This window comes from Grammomys surdaster, unplaced genomic scaffold (assembly GCF_004785775.1).
Source record: "Grammomys surdaster isolate TR1022 unplaced genomic scaffold, NIH_TR_1.0 242, whole genome shotgun sequence".
In the NCBI taxonomy this organism is placed as follows: domain Eukaryota; kingdom Metazoa; phylum Chordata; class Mammalia; order Rodentia; family Muridae; genus Grammomys; species Grammomys surdaster.
In genome coordinates, this window is record NW_021604687.1 from 2369479 (window position 1) to 2384304 (window position 14826).

General features: G+C 34.4%; 1 protein-coding gene across 3 annotated transcripts in view; it reads left to right on the plus strand.

Annotated features, from left to right (window-relative positions):
- The window catches only part of Nox4 (NADPH oxidase 4), a 140308-nt gene that overhangs the window by 88657 nt on the left and 36825 nt on the right, over positions 1-14826 (plus strand). For all 3 annotated transcript variants that reach the window (XM_028774675.1, XM_028774673.1, XM_028774674.1), the window contains exon 13: positions 7378-7459. In XM_028774675.1, coding sequence (XP_028630508.1) covers positions 7378-7459 — 82 coding nt within the window. The remainder of the gene's footprint in view (positions 1-7377; positions 7460-14826) is intronic.

The following is a 14826-nucleotide window of genomic DNA, read 5'->3' on the forward strand; positions in this document are numbered from 1 at the left end:
TGTGTGTGTGTGTGTGTGTGTGTGTGTGTGTGTGTGTGTGTGTGTGTTACCTCCTACCATCATCTGTGAACTCAGGAAGTTCAGCGAAAATATTTGTACTGTTGGGTGTGATCAGCCTTCTCAAAGAGTGGAAGTCTGAGTTAGCCCTTAAATTTTGAGCAGGGCTTGATAAAAGACCTGGGATGAAAGACAAGAAGTCCTGGGAGTAGAAAAGCAGATGAAGGGTGAAATCAGGGGTTTAGTAAAAAGTGTTTAGTCGACTGGAACAGCCCAGCGTTATCTACTTGTGGCTCTTCCCTGATACACCATTCCATATGCTTCATCTTTGGCTAACATATCCTCTACTTACGGACACAGAAGACGCACTGCTGGGTTCATTTTAATAGATTTCAAAAGACCATGAATTGCACGCTATTGCCTTTCGTAGCTGAAGTTTTAGTGAGCATACTTTAAAAACACATATACACAAAAACCTTGTATTTTCTTTGAGTCCTGAACAAAATAGCCTTTTTCTTTTTGAATATGAGCGTAGGTGGTATTAGAGTTTGTGCTGAAAGCAGAAACTGAATTAGTATCAAGCTGAGCCTTGATCACTCTGAGGTGTTTCTTTTGTTCAGTGCCAGCACTGCTTAAAAATGCATTTGCTGTGACAATTGTTAAGTATAGCTTTTTCCTTTAAAGGTGGATTGTGTTAGAGAAAACTTAGCAGCAATAATGGGTTTATCCAAGAGAGCCTCTGATATTTGCTTTTGCTTTGCTTTAACCTCTGTTTCCTTTCTTTCCTTCATCAGTGTTTTTGTTATCGTAGCATAGCTTCCACAGCAGTAAAAGAGAATTTATATTTTAGGAGAATACCAGTTATAGACAGTGAATCATTGAGGTGTTTAGAGCCTAAGAAGTCTGTTTATAGTTTCCAAAAGTGGATTTCACTCTTTTAAAAAATGGTATGCTTAATAAGTAGGAAGCAGAATAATGGGTGTCAAGGGAATAGAATTTTAGCACTGCTTCCCTTAAAATTATAAAAGCCCATTGAAATGTTTTTCTTTTTCTAATACAACCTTGCCTCCCTTCAGACATGCAGTGCTTAAGTGTAGCAGGTGTAGACCCATGTATATGGTGTGTCTGGTTTTCTCTTACTATATAATCCTTAGACAATGGAAAAAGGAGGGAGGAAAGACAAGCCAGCAGAATGTCTTTCTCTAAAGAAAACGCTGGAAAAAAAAAAAAAAGAAACCCTCAACCAGGACTTTTAGTTTGCTTTGCTCTGTTTGATTTTTACTCTTATCTCTTGCAGGCCAGCTGGCATGTGGTTAGTTAGGTCCTGTATGATTTTTAGTTTCAACACCCACATTTGAGGAAATTGTTTCTAACCATTTTGTTTTTCTTGATATTGATGTCAAACTCTAAATCTTCTCAAAGAAGTAAAATCTAGAATAAATAATTCAAATCTATATAAAGTAACAATAAAGGTAGATAAAGTTTAGTGTAACTGAGAGACTCTAAAAGGTAGGTAGTGCAGGAGAGAGGATCAGGACAGGGTGAACATTACACCTCTGCTCATGTACAGCTGGTGTAACTCATTCATTAGGTCTTATTATAAGTGCATTGTGTTTATGTTGTCTTCTGAAACATATGTATAAAAGGTTGTTTTGTGTATCTGTACATAAGACAAAATAAAATTCTCTTTTGTATTGCTCTCATCTTGCTCTTAATATTTGTGGAAACGAAATTTTAGGAAACCCAAACAAGAATCTGTCATTTTTCTTCTAAAACTGTTGTCTATTTTCATTTAAGTTTTGTTACAAAAATTTTGGCTATATAAGAAGATATTCTTGGTCTGTATCTGGCTTTCATGATGAAACCAAAGTAGTCTAATTTGGATGGCTTGAATACAGTTTTGAAAGCAATACTTAAATATAAACTATTGTCATTCAACACTAGTTACCATGGTAATGAAGAATGTTATTTGATTTAAGAAAAGTTTTCAAAAAGGGGAATTTATGTTCTATTTATTTTTCGTTAGTATTGCTGTCTCTATGTTGGCCCTTTAATTTTCATTATTTGAAGTAATTTGTTTAGCTAAGAATAATATGTGTATATTTTCCTAAGAAAACTAATTTGAAAACTTGAAAACCATGAATTTTTGAATAATGCTCCCTTTTCCCTTTTAAAGTAAGTTTATAATTCCATTTAAAACCTCCTAAAGGGGCATCTATAAAGGTTTTGTAATTCTTTTCTGGTTTAAGCGTTTTTTTTTTTTTTCATTAAAAAGAGTTACCTTGATGAGAATTTGTTTTACTCATAGCATATGGCAAATAGATAATTACTCAATACATATTTTGTTGAGCAAGAAAACAAATGTATAAAATGAAGTAAAATTCTAACTTCCCTACATATTGATCTTATGCCCAATTCTAAATTGCCTTGCATTAGAGATTGTTGGCCTTTACTGATGTCCAAGAAAAGGAAAAATGTTAGCAAATATATTTACATTGTTTCTTAGTACCCTGAAACAGAAAGATACCTCTCTCTCTCCCTCTTTCTCTGTCTCTATCTGTCTCTGTCTGTCTGTCTATCTAGTTCTCTCTCTCTCTCTCTCTCTCTCTCTCTCTCACACACACACACACACACACACACACACACACACTTACATCGCTTACTATTTTTTGCATGTTCAACAATGTTTGGATTTCTGAGCTTACACACTAGTAAATTAAACAGTTATCATTTATTGATACTCATGGTGTCTTTCTGTAGTATCTGTGTCCCTTATAATTTACCTTAAACTCACTAAGTACTGGACATTTTGTAGCATGGAAATCTAGCTTTCTTCTTGGGATTCTTAGTATGACCAATAAAGGAATTAAGAAAGGACTCAAGTATATGCTCAAGGACTCTAGGGTATATAGGAAGAATAGAGTCATGTTATAAAAGTTTACAGAACTTTATTATGCCACCCTTTGTGTCATATCAAATAGTGGTACCTGTTCAAAGAAATCTGTATCTGAGAGGACTTTATTTTTAGAATGAGCATCTGCCTATACAATCCAGAAGTTTGCAAAACATCTGAACCATGGGAAATGGTTTATTTCAAACCTTGTTCCTCCTTAGTGACATGCACGTTTGTTTTTACCTAGTACTTCAAAACAAGCTTCACACAGACTCTTTTAGAAAAAAGTGGGGGCATGACAGTTTTATCTTTTGCAAGCTGTGTTTCAAAGAAACCTATGCTGAGTTTTGTTTGTTTAATGTAACATACTTATTAGGAATCACTACCTTAAGTGGAAGAACAAAGAGTTATTGGGTAGAGGGAGAAGTTGAACAGCTGTTATACAGTCTCAGTGTAATGCAGTTACATAGATAAAAAGATTTAGAGTAAATACTGATACGCAGAGCTTCTGGAGTAGGGCTGAACGATTCATGCTTTGTCCATTTGTATTTATGCATGGTTCTGCTGGAAGTCATAGCCTTTGCACAGAAAGCCAACTCAGAAGGAAATTAAGGCTCTCAATAGCAGTTTGACTACACTCTTCAGAGCTGAGCAACAAAAGCTTTGAAGAGCAGTATGAGGACAATGTCTGTACCAACAACATGATAACTAGTTTATGTTCTTTGCCTTCTTCTCATTTAATCAAAGATAGAAACATGAGATGAGTACTATATTCATCAGGATGTCAGGAGATACACATAAATAACACTGTCCAAAACACAGACTCATTGACTCGTGCTCTACTACTGACTTTGGAAATTAAGACTAAAATTAAAAGTAGGTTAAGAACTCATGGTTTCTTATGAGTTCGAGATTTTTTGTATTCTTTTTCACAAGGGAGGTTTTACCTTTATTTAGAATTATTTAATAAAATAATTGTATACAGTCAAAGTATATAACATGATATTTGGTATATTCTGTGAAATGACAGCCACAACCAATCTAATGCAGCATTCCCATATAACAATTTTATTTTTTCTGTGTATTTATGGATAATATTTAAGATATACGTTCCTGTTGGATATTATTTCTGTTATAATCTTTTGCTTCTAAGCACTGCAAAGTATGCACAGAGAAATATTTGTTAGTGTTGCAGACTAATTTTAGCATTCATTATAAAATCACTGTAAAATTATAAAAACATATCATGGTGGCAAAACAGAACTAAAAGAATGTGTTTCTACATAATATATATATAGTCAGATAATAGATGATAGATTAATAGATACATGATAGATAAGTAGGTAGATAAATTGATAGATATATGAAAGATGATAGATTGATAAATGATTAATAGATTATGGATATACAAACAGATACTAGATAGATGATAGATGATGTATAAATATATATATATATTCTTGATTGATAGATGAGAGATTTATAAATGATTAATAGATGCTTGATAAATAGATGTCAGATGAATGATAGATGAAGGTAGAGATAATACATACATACATACATACATACATACATACACGTGTAAATACACACATAATAGAAAGATAGAGATGAGGATGATGATGGTGATGATGATAGAGTGATTGAAAGATCTGAAAAATGTAATTATTTTGGACTGGCCTACACCACTGGTTCTAGGTAATCCAATAACTCCTGTCTGGACAATACAGGAGTAAATCAAGAAGTTACCCAATCCAGGAAGCTTAGCAGTCTCAATCCAGGGCTGCCACTCCCTCGAAAGTTGCTGGTGTTGATGGTACACCAAAAGGGTGAAGAAGCTGGAGAATTCTGGCACCTGCAAAACCTCAACCAACTCAGGCAGAAGTGGCTCACAGGCGATTTAAACAGTGTTTTCCTCACATTTCTTTTACAGCTGGTTGCCAGCTTCCTGGAAAATATCGCTGGGATTTCAGTCCCCAGCCATGCATTCCCCCACAAACCCTCTAATTTTTTCACATAGTCTTCTCTCGAAATGACCACTGAAGCACACAGCAATATTTCAGCAATCCTATGTAGATCTCAGTGCAGCTCAGTTGAACATAGAGACCAAAGGTCACATCCCTTTACTCAAGTAGTACTTTCTGTTTTGTAAAATGAGTGTAAGATCTCATCTGTATCATGGAAAAATCATTTTTACTATTTCATTTTATATTGTCCAGAGCTGGTTTCTGTTTCCTTGGCAACACACCTTCTAAAACCACCTGTTATATCCTCCGTTTATTTTTCACTTTCTAAAAATTGTGTTTTCTTATTCATTTTTAAGATGTGATCTCACTGTGTAACCATGGTTGTCTCTTATTTGCGATTTTCTTGCCTCAAACTCTAAAGTGTTATAAGAGAAGTATGCCTCATCATGCCTGCTTATTCAAGTTAGCTTTATAACTAAGGTCAAGTGTGTCACGGGGAACTTTAGTGTCCTTTAAGGATTTGACTTGGGTGCGTTTTGAAAAGAAAAGCTGGCAAATTAGGTGTAATATAATAAATATTGAAAGAAAAAGGAGATTTTTTTTATTTATTAACAAAAATGTAAGAAATGTCTCATTTTGTGCCAATGCTATCACCCTTGAGAGATGTTTATATGATTGTCTCTCCTGGCTTATGTGCTTAGAGTATTCAAATTAAGTGCAACACTCATTTATATATTGGAGATAATGGTGAGGCAGACAAGAAGTAAAAAAGGCCTCTTACTGAAACACAATAAGGGGAAGTTCCCTAAATTTGTCTGACAGCGTCCCTGCAGCAAACAAGTTTCTCCCCAGGATGTTACTGAGGAGACTAATTAAGCTCTGTGATCAAGAGGCACTTAGGTTATAAAGGAATAGCATTCATTAGTGTCAAATTTTTCATAAATTATTTCCTCTTCCTCTTCTTTGTAGTGATAGGAACATTTCATACTCATAACACAAATAGATTCCCATGTTCTTTGCTGTTTTGACATAAATGCCTGTTGTGGTTAGTATACTTCACATCCCTGATAATTGGAAGATTTCTCCCCGCAAAAGTGACATGAAACTGTGTCATAGCAAGTGTGCCAAAAAGAAAATCATTCTAAATTGTAAAAAATTATTTTTTGTTATTTTGTGCTTGAATACCTAGCTATTTTTGTATAATAAATTGTTGTCTATGTCGCACACATTAATGTAATTATGTATAGAATGTCCTCTCAGCCTGTGTTGTTGATTGAGTTTGAGAGAAATAAAAAGAAGGCGAAAGTCTATAATAGCTTGTATCAATTAAGGAATCCCCTACTGGTGTAAAATCACATCCAGACATCTCTACCTCATTAGTCAGCTTATCACAGCATCACTGCAGCAAGTCCCCTGGTTCTTGTCAGTGGCTTTAACATCTTCCTTTAAGATGTCCTATGAAAGGCCTGAGCACCAGTGTTGGAAAACTGCTGTTTTCTATGGAAATTATGTGACATCTGAGAAACCACATTCGATCCGGCCTTTTGCTGCGCTAGGAGCAGCATTTTACTCTTCTGTCTCTGCAAATGAAAAACCAAATTATGTTTTCTCCAGAATTCTACAAAGAATGGGATGTCAGCTGAAGAATTAATGTCAGGGATCTGAAAGGCTGAAGCCTCTCACATAACTGATCTTATTTTCATAAAACAAACAAACCAACAAATGTAGTCAGTGAATAAACTGAAATAGAAAAAGCCTAACTGATCACATTTAGGGACTTATTCATATAGTAATAAAAACATTTTAAGATGACAAAATTGCAAAATACTGCATATTTCTTGTGTGTCTCTAAACTTTGCTTAACAGTCATGTATGACAGCTGAAGAGGTTTTGAAAATGTTCACTAACTGTCCTTTACATTTACTATGTTTAAACGTATATATACGATGTGTGTATAATATTATACTTAGAGAATTTTTACCCTGGATTTATAATGAAAAATTCTGGGGGCATATATAAAAAGAGACAAACCTTTCACTGGAAAATAAAGTATGAAAGCAGAATATATATATATGCATTAACAATTCACATTTTTGCCTTCTTTTAAGCAAGGTTGGAAATCATTCTCTAAATTTCAATTTGTACTTTTAGCTCCCAAAGATATATTTTGGACAAAACATTCTTTTACATGATACATGCAATAACATGTTTGGTCTTTACATTGATCTTACGTCTTTAATTTCTGACAAATTCCTGCCATGTTACATAAGATCATGAACTATATATTTTTGCAACTCACATTGCCCAAATTAATGACCCTGTACAACTCTTAGTATTTAATGTCTTATAACTTGTAATGATTATTACAAATCCATACCAAAGAATATAGCTTTTTAAAATATTTTCACTGACTATATTATTTATAAAATGCATGCAGACAGCAGGAAAAATAACAAATCCTATTTTGACATTGCTCATTACTATTTTTTTCACAGTTAATACTTTTATTTCTTTTGACAGAAAGATTCCGAGATTTACTACTGCCTCCATCAAGCCAAGACTCTGAGATTCTGCCCTTCATTCAGTCTAGAAATTACCCCAAGTAAGTAAGAACAGTTTGCTGGATATTGAGAAGGGAAGGGTCAGACTTTGGCAGAAATTGATGCAGGGAACGTGAAATGCTTTTGTTATTTGAGACTTTTACAAATCCAAGTAACTAAACCTAACTAAGATCTCACTTGTAATGTATGATAATTGGTTCTTTACAAACTGGTCGAGAAGACAGAGCTCTGCTTCTAAGTATAATAGCTGTGAGTGGACAACTGTGTCTTTTTGTAGGTAATGAACCTCTTGTATCATCAATGGGTGTCTCCTCATCTCATTTCTATTTTCTATTTAAATTAAAGTGGAGTATTTACATAGAGATTATCCTCTTAGATTTGTATTTTTTTGCTGATAAGTTGGTATAAACTATTTTTTAGTTAAAAAATATGTCTATGACAGAAAATATATGATAAAAAAGCAAATTATCTGCTGTATATTACACACAAAGGATAATACTTACAGAGCAGGGCATACCATATCAAGCATAAACTCACTATATTCTAACAAATCTATACTATTTGGGATTTGGGATTTGGAAGTAGACTCTTCTTTAATCATTAGCATTCTCTAAACAAGAGAAATCTAACAAATAATAAGGAATATAAAAATGTGACCTTCAGGTAAAAATAGTTATGAAATAGGAAAAAATGACTCATTAATGGCAAGTACATTTATGTATGAGAGAGAGAGAGAGAGAGAGAGAGAGAGAGAGAGAGAGAGAGGGACACACAGAGAGAAATATTAAGGGAAAGTCTTTTGAAAATCATCTCCTAGTAGTTCGGGGGATCATTGTTCTAAAATATAACAAAGTTACTTAATCACATTCTTAAATTTGTGAACTCTGATAAGACCCATTGCCAAAACAAGGGACATCCATTCTATCTTCAGAATTGAAGTGCAAACATTGCTCTCTGAATGTTCTGAGTGTGAATAAATGAGAACAAAGCGACTTACTTTCAGAAAAGTATACTTTCTGCAAAGTATGTGTGGATTTAGAGGTTAGAGGAATGAAGTGTCAGTAACAAGCTTGATTGCCCAGTCTCTCCTCAGGTCACCATAGTTATATCTGAAGAGATGTTGGTTTATGATATATCTGGAAAATGTTTATATTTATAATGTTATCCTTATAAACACAGCTCAGATATGTAAAATGTTTGAGAACACTTGACATGATTTAGACTAGACATGAGAATATATAATTAAGCCCCCAAATATGAGCCAATAACTCTGGAAGATTTAGTATGTGTACAAAGAATTGAGAAAGTACAGGAAGAACTTACATCCAACTTTGTTTTCCCAAGGATTAAGTTCTATGAGCAGTAGCATCTAGCATCCATTGCTTATAAAAGGAAGTTTATTTATGACAAAAGTCAGAGTTGTTATTTGGCTTCACTACAAAAGAACAACCTTAATTGTTTGGACAGCAAAATCTGTGTCTCAGTGTACTCTCAGTTCCAACTGGCTGCCTACAATTTGGTTTCAAATGATGATATTGGGTAATATCTCTCAAGTCCTCAGATAACCTTCTCAGATTTCAACTCATTGCTGGGTAATATTCCTTTCTCTCCTCTGTATTTCTATTTCTAGAAATTATCATTGCCTCTCAGTAATTTGTTGTTCAATTATGTGAAATATATTTTAAGCCAAACATTATCATCATCATCAGTAATAATAAAGTAATATTACTAACACACAGAGTATCTTTATGTGTCACGGATTATGCTATGTGTGAGGTTTTTTATTTATTTGTTTCCTCTTATATTTCAGGTTTTTTAATTTTGGTTTAGTTGGTTTTAAGTTTTTGATTTCTATGGTGTTTCAGGATGAGATTTCTCTGTGTTTCTTTAGGTTTTTGTGGAACTCGCTCTATAGACCAGACTGGACTCAAACTGAAAGATCCACCTGCCTCTGTCTCCTGAGTGCTGAGATTAAAGTCATGAGCCACCCCACATCTAATACTATTTGCTAAATGCTTTAAATACTTCATGTTTTAAGTGAACACTTCCATAAAATCTTTATCATTTCCATATTATTATTACAATTTATTTATATTTTTTATTATATGTGGCTATTGTTAAGGGTGTTGTTTCCCTAATTTCTTTCTCTGCCCTTTTATTGTAGGCATAAGAGAAGGCTACTAATTACCTTGAGTTAATTTTGTATCCAACTGTTTTGCTAAAGTTATTCATTAGCTGTAGGAGTTCACTGGTAGAATTTTGAGAGTCACTAATGTATAGTATTAAATCATCTATGAATAGATGATACCTTGACATTTTCCTTCCCAATTTGTATCCCCTTGATCTCCTTTTGTTGTCTTATTCCTCTAGCTAGAACTTCAAGTACTATATTGAGTGGATAGGGAAAGATTTGGCTGCCTTGTCTTGTTCCTGATTTTAGAGGGTTTACTTCAAGTTATTCTCATTTAATTTGATTTTGGCTATTGGCTTGCTATGTATTGCTTTGGTCATGTTCAGGTATGTGCCCTCCATCCCCAATTCTCTAATACCTTTAACGTGAAGCAGTGTTGGATTTTTCTCAAAGGCCTTTTAAGCATATCATGAGATGATCTTGTGATTTTTTCTTTTACTTTGTTTATATATTGGATTACGTTGATGGCTTTTCATAAATTGAACCATCGCTGCATTCCTGTGATGAAGCCTACTTGATCATGATAAATGATGGTTTTGATGTGTTTTTGGATTCTTTTTGCAACAATTTTACTAAGTATTTTTCCATTAATATTTATAAGTGAAATAGATATGAAGTTCTCATTCTTTGTAGAATCTTTATGTGACTTGGGTAACAGGGTACTGGTGGCCTCAAAGAATGAATTAGATAGTGATCCTTCTGCTCCTATTTTGTGAAATAGTTCATATTATCTCTTCATTGTAAGTCTAATTCTGCACTAAAACCATCTGGCCCTGGACCTTTTTGATTGGAAGACTGTTAATGACTGTCTCTATTTGCTTACTGGTTACGGGATTATTTATATAGTTTACCTGTTCTTGATTTAATTTTGATAAGTAGTATTTATCTAGAAAATCACCCAATTCATTTAAATTTTTTAGTTTTGTGAAAATAAAGGCTTTAGAAGAAAACCCAAATATCTTTTTTTTGATTTCCTTATTTTCTATTGTTTTGTCTCCCTTTTCATTTATGATTTTGTTAGCTTGGAACTGTCTCTGTGCTCTTTAGTTAGTTTGGCTAAGGGCTTACCTATCTTGTTGATTTTCTTCATGAATTAGTTCTTGGTTTTGTTGATTCTATGTATCTTTCTTTTTGTTTCTAATAGATTGATTTCAGCCCTGAGTTTGACTATATCCTTCCATCAACTGCTCTTAGCTGTGTTTGATTTCTTTTTTTCCTGGAACTTTCAGTTGTGTTGTTTAGTTGCTAGTGTATGATCTCTCCAATTTCTTATGAAGGCCCTTAGTGCTATGGATTTTTTTCTTAGTACTGCTTTCATGGTGTCCCAGAAATTTGTGTATGTTGTGCTTTCATTTTCATTGATTTCTAGAAAGTCTTTAATATCTTTATTCCTTCCCTGACCAACTGATCATTTAGTAGAGAGTTGGTCAATTTCCATGAGTATGTGGCTTTCCATTGTTTCTGTTGTTGCGGAAGACCAGTGTTTATCTGTGGTGATCTGATAGAATACACAAAATTATTTCAATCTTCTTATATCTGTTAAAGATTGTTTGTATCCAATTATATGATCAGTTTTGGAGAAGGTTCTGTGATGTGCTGAGAAGAAAGTGTATTATTTTGTTTTAAGGTGAAACATTCTTTAAATGTTAAATCCATTTGTTTTATAACCTCAGCTAGTTTCATTGTTTCTCTATTTTTTTTTTTTTTTGCTTTGATGACCTGTCCATTGGTGAGACAGGGGTGTTGATGTCCCCCACTATTATTGTGTGGGGACAATGGGTGATATGAGCTTTAGTAAAGTTCCTTGATGAATGTGGGTGTCCTTGCACGTAAATCTTGGTACATTTTTCCTTTGATGAGTATGAAGTGTCTTTCCCCATATCATTTGATAAATTTTAGTTGGAAATCTATTTTATTAGATATAACCAATAGCTACTCTAGCTTGTTTCTTTGGCCCATTTGTTTGGAAAACCTTTTTCCAGCTCTTTACAGCTCTTTACTCTGAAGTAGTGTCTAATCTTTGTTGCTGAAGTGTGTTTCTTATATGCAGCAGAATGATGGATCCAGTCTTCTTAGTCTGTGTCTTGTTAGTGAGTTGAGTCCATTTATGTTGAGAGATATTAATAGCCAATTATTGTTAGCTCCTGTTATTTTGATGTTGGAGATGTTACCATGTATGTGTGATTCTCCTCTTTTGGTTTTGTTGTGGGATGATTAATTTCCTATGTTTTCTTGGTTATAGTGATGAATGTTGTGTAGAAGTTTTCCTTCTAGAATTCTCTATATGGCTGGGTTAGTATAAAGATATTCTCTAAATTTGATTTAGGCTTGGAATTATGGTTTCTTCATCTATGATGATTGAGATTTTTGCTGGGCATAGTAGTCTGGGCTAGCATCTGTGTTCTCTTTGGGTCTGCAGACATCTGTCCAGGATCTTCTGGGTTTTAGAGTCTCTGTTGAGAAGTCAGGTCTAATTCTTATAGGTCTTCCTTTATATGCTACCTAATCTTTTTCCCTTGCAGCTTTTACTATTATTTCTTTACCCTGTACATTTAGTGTTTGACTATTATGTGGGAGAAGGGTTTCTTTCCTAGTCCAATCTATTTGGTGTTCTGTAAATTTCTTGTACATTTATTTCTTTAGATTAGGGAAGTTTTCATTTATGATTTTGCTGAAGATGTTTTCTGGCCCTTTGTGCTTGCTCTTATATTCCTATTATTCTTAGATTTGATCTTTTCATAATGTCCCAAATTTCCTGGGTGTTTTGTGTTAGAAACTTTTCAATTTGGTGTTTTCTTTGATTGACATATCAACTTCTTCTATGGTATCTTCTATGCCTGACATTCTTTCTTCCATCTCTTGTATTCTGTTGGTTATGCTTACATTTGTAGTTCCTCTACTCTTTCCTAGGTTTTCCATCTCCAGGGCTGCCTCCATTTTTGCTTTCTTTATTGCTTCCATATCTATTTTTAGGTCTTAGATTTTTTTATTTATTTCCTTCACCTACTTAATTGAATTTTCCTATATTTATTTAAAGGATTTATTTGTTTCTTCTTTAAGGGCTTTTATCTGTTGGATTTTGTTTTTTGTATGTCTTAAAGGGAATTATTTATATCCTCTTTAAAGAATTCTCTCATCTTCATGAGATGATTATGGTCTCAGTCTTGCTCTTTAGGTGTATTAGGATATCCAGGGCTTGCTATAGTAGGGGAGCTGGATTCTGATGGTGTCATATTGCATTGGTTTCTGTTAATCATGTTCTTGAACTTTCCTTTGCCATCTGATTGTCTCTGATATTGTTTATCCTGGTTGTCCTTAGTTGAAGCAGGCCACTAATGAGGCAGGTGGAGCTGTATATCCAGGGTTTAGAGGAGGCCTTCTGGGAGGCAGGCTTGGTGGGGTCCCAGTGAGGGGTAGGGGTAGGGAACAAGTCTCACCTTTGTCCCATGTTAGAGCAGGCTTAGAGTGAGGGTAGAGAGAAAAAGCGATCTGTTGCTTCAAGAGGAGGTGCAGACCAGAAGCACCCTACAAAGTTTAAACAAAATAAATCCAAATGTTATATAGGCCTTCAGGACTGCCGATGATCACTATAAGTAAACTAACAACCTGCAGTAATGCAGCTCTAGTGGGGATGTCAGAATCACCAGGGATTCTGTTAGAGTTTCATGTCTTAGCCTTTATCCAGGCATACTGACTTTGAACAGAGAGTCCAGGGTTTTAATAAATTTTCCAAGGAATTCTGATGCAAATGTTCGTTTGCAACAAATTAAAGCAAAACATGTTGAAGACCATGTAAGGCTCTAATACTCCCTGATCACTTTTTATGGCTTTTACTGATATAATTGTCTCCTGAGTAGTCTAAACTGTAATATCATCTTCTCCTGGAGAGTAGTAACTCATAATCATTTTTATTCCCAGATGAGGAAATAACTGTTACCTGATAGATGATCTATGACTATATATGCCCTTTATTTCCCTAACCAAAATGAATAGTGGTTGACAAGCACAGTTAATATCTGGTGATTAAGGAAAGAAATACTGAAGATAGATTAAAAAAGAATTGAGGAATTATCTTTCATGTTAATAGAAGGTGTGGTCTTTGGAAAAATCACTTGATGTTTTGGAATTTAAGTTCTCATTTCAATAAAATGAAATTTTATTTTCTCTACTTTGAGTTATTTTGTGACTCTAGAATGAAGGTTTGTATGGAATAGTCAGTAGAGCTTCTGGAACAGAATAAATTTTGATTAAACAGTTTTTATACTCATTTTTAGGCTCTGGGGTAAAACTTAAATATTTGTTCTTTATTAAGTAAGATTTTGCTAGAAAGATAGCCTCAAAAATTATCTGCAAAATCAGTGCCAAGAAATCTTCTGTACTTGTCTGACACCTGCATATACACGGCATTCACACACACAACAACAGCAACACCACCACCACACAAACACATGCACACACACACAAATAGAAAATAAGTTTTAAAAATATTTTATTAATTTTTAAAAGTATGCATTTAAGCAGCATGAAATGCATTTATACATGTGATTTCCCTTTCTCCCCAGAGGTTATTGGCTACCAGCCTGAGGGGAGAAAAGGGGCAAAGGTGGAGAGCATGGATGTTTGGATGGATGACTGTGAGTGTAGACAGAATGACTCTGAAGACCACTTCAGGGAGAGGGGTCCAGTTTATGTTTTAAGGGATAGAGTTTATAAGAGCTTTCGAGGGGTACAAGTAGAAAGGGCTAATTGGTCATGGCATCAAGTGAACCACAAGGGCTAATTCGTTATAATCCAGCACCTAATTATCATGTAGTGTTCAATAGGTGTGTGCTGAGTTATGCAGCTATACAGAGAGCTCTGTACAAGGTTACTTTACAGACAAGGTCACCCATGGCCAGCTTCCTGTGTTTAGGATCACTCTCTAGACAAAGACATGCAGAGATGGGGAAGCCCCATTGAGAATGAAAATCCCCCATTTTGTGCTGAGCTGAGAAGCCATCAGTTCATGAGGAACTGCTGTCTTAGCAAGGTTTCTCAAAATGTACAGATCGTAAATGTTTGGCCTTAGTACAAATACCGTGATGTTTTAAAATATTTTCTGTATCAACGTTCCATGTTAAAAGGTTTGATTTGTACTTAGTATATAAATTTATATTGACTATGATAGGTTCTCTCTCTCTCTCTCTCTCTCTCTCTCTCTCTCTCTCTCTCTCTCTC